Genomic DNA, 2,400 nt, shown 5'->3' with positions numbered 1-2,400 from the left:
GGAAAATGGGCTGAACTGTGGGATTTTAAGGAGATTTTTGCCCCCCCAGGTGAAGCCCCTGGGATCCCCTCAGGCTGAGGGAAAAATGGGCTGAACGTGGGATTTTCAGGCTGTTTTTGTCCCCCCAGGTGAGGCCCCTGGGATCCCCTCAGGCTGAGGGAAAAATGGGCTGAACATGGGATTTTAAGGAGATTTTTGCCCCCCCCAGGTGAGCCCCGGCCCCGCAGCCGCCATGGCCTCGCCGGCCGCCAGCCCGGACTCGTCGAGCCACGAGGGCCCGGCATCGAACCACGAGGGCCATGAGGGCCCGGCCCTGAGCCACGAGGGCCCAGCATCGAGCCATGAGGGCCCAGCATCGAACCACGAGGGCCCGGCCTTGAGCCACGAGGGCCTGGCATCAAACCATGAGGGCCCGGCATCGAACCACGAGGCCCCGGCGTCGGCGTCGGCGCCCGCGGGATCCCCGACCTCGGACTCGGAGAACCTGAGCCCCGACGAGCTGGAGCTGCTGGCCAAGCTGGAGGAGCAGAACCGGTCAGGGACCCCGCTTTCCTTGGATCTGGGGGGGGATTGGGTGGAAAATCCACGGATCTCGTTTGTTGGGGGCAATTTTGCTGGTTTGGGGGAATATCTCCGTTCTCTGGGGCTCTTGGTGGGGAATCTCCCCTCCTTCGGGGTGGGTTTGGGGGAATATCTCAGGAGGTTGGGGGTGTTTTGGGGAATATTGCCATTTTGGGGCTATTTTGTGGGAATATCTCCATTTTTGGGGCTATTTGGGGGAATATCTCCATTTTGGGGGCTATTTTGTGGGAATATCTCCATTTTGGAGGCTAATTGGGGGAATATCTCCATTTTTGGGGCTGTTTTGGGGAATATCTCCATTTTCTGGGGCTCCTTTTGGGGAATCCCTCCTCCTTGGGCGTGGTTTTGTGGGAATATCTCAAGGTTTGGTGTGTTTTTGGGGGAGTATCTCCTTCTTTGGGATGTTTGGGGGGAATATCTCCATTTCCTGTGGAATATCTCCATTTTTGGTGGAACATCCCCATTTCCTGTGGAATATCTCCATTTTCAGTGGAATATCTCAATTTTCTGTGGAGTATTTCCATTTTCGGGTGGAATATCTCCATTTTTGTGGAATGTCTCCATATTGGGGGGAATATCTCCATTTTGGGGGGAATATCTCCATTTTGGTGGAATGTCTCTATTTTTGGGTGGAATATCTCCATTTTCTATGGAACACTTCCATTTTCTGTGGAATATCCCCATTTTTGGTGGGAATATCTCCATTTTTGGGGGAAATATCTCAATTTCCTGTGGAATATCTCAATTTTCAGTGAAATATCTCCATTTTTGGTAGAATATCTCCATTTCCTGTGGAATATCTCCATTTTCAGTGGAATATCTCCATTTTTGGGTGGAATATCTCCGTTTTGGTGGAATATCTCCATTTTGGTGGGAATATCCCCATTTTTGGTGGGAATATCTCCATTTTTGGGGCCGTGTGAGGCAATAACTCCGTGTTTGGGGCTGTTGTGTCCCCCCAGGCTGCTGGAGGCCGACTCGAAGTCGATGCGCTCCATGAACGGGTCTCGGCGGAACAGCGGCTCCTCGCTGGTCTCCAGCTCCTCGGCCTCCTCCAACCTCAGCCACCTGGAGGAGGACACCTGGATCCTCTGGGGCCGCATCGTCAACGAGTGGGACGAGTGGAGGAGGAAGAAGGAGAAGCTGCTCAAGGTGCCGGGGAACGGGGCTGGGGTGGGTTTGTCCAACGGGACGTGTTTGGGATGGGTTTGTCCAACAGGACGTGTTTGGGGTTGATTGGTCCAATGGGACATGGTTTGGGGTGGGTTTGTCCAGTGGGACATGGGTTGGGTGGTGTTTTAGGGAGGATTTACCCAATGGGACATGGTTTGGGTTGGGTTTGTCCAAAGGGATGGGGATTGGGGTGGGTTTGTCCAACGGGACGTGTTTGGGGTGGATTTGTCCAAAGGGACGTTTTTGGGGTGGATTTACCCACTGGGACGTGTTTGGGGTGAGTTTGTCCAACAGGATGTATTTTGGGGTGGATTTACCCAAAGGGACATGTTTTGGGGTGGATTTGTTCAATGGGACATGGGTTGAGTGGTGTTTGGGGGTGGAATTGTCCAACAGGATGTTTTTGGGGTGGATTTACCCAAAAGGACACACTTTGGGCTGGGTTTGTGCCGCGGGACCCTGGCTGGGTGGTGTTTTGGGTGGATTTGTCCAACAGGACATGGTTTGGGGTGGATTTGTCCAACAGGATCTGGGCTGGGGTGGGTTCTGTGTCCCGCCGAGCCCCTGTGACCCACCCCATGTTCCCCCATGTTCCCCTGTGTCCTCCTGTGTCCCCCGTGTCCTCTCATGTCCCCTCATGTGCCC

General features: G+C 53.9%; 1 protein-coding gene across 1 annotated transcript in view; it reads left to right on the top strand.

Moving 5' to 3' along the window:
* Positions 1 to 207: 207 nt before the first annotated feature.
* The window catches only part of LOC113980862 (EVI5-like protein), a gene marked incomplete at its 3' end in the record, with an annotated part of 9,041 nt that continues 6,848 nt past the window's right edge, over positions 208 to 2,400 (top strand). Inside the window, exons 1-3 of the mRNA XM_027708081.1 lie at positions 208 to 274; positions 368 to 534; positions 1,545 to 1,734. Coding sequence (XP_027563882.1) covers positions 233 to 274; positions 368 to 534; positions 1,545 to 1,734 — 399 coding nt within the window. The remainder of the gene's footprint in view (positions 275 to 367; positions 535 to 1,544; positions 1,735 to 2,400) is intronic.

This window comes from Neopelma chrysocephalum, unplaced genomic scaffold (assembly GCF_003984885.1).
Source record: "Neopelma chrysocephalum unplaced genomic scaffold, ASM398488v2 Primary Assembly neopelma1_95446, whole genome shotgun sequence".
NCBI lineage: Eukaryota > Metazoa > Chordata > Aves > Passeriformes > Pipridae > Neopelma > Neopelma chrysocephalum.
Note: the sequence above shows the minus strand (reverse complement) of the source record. Positions and strands in the feature narration are given on the sequence as shown.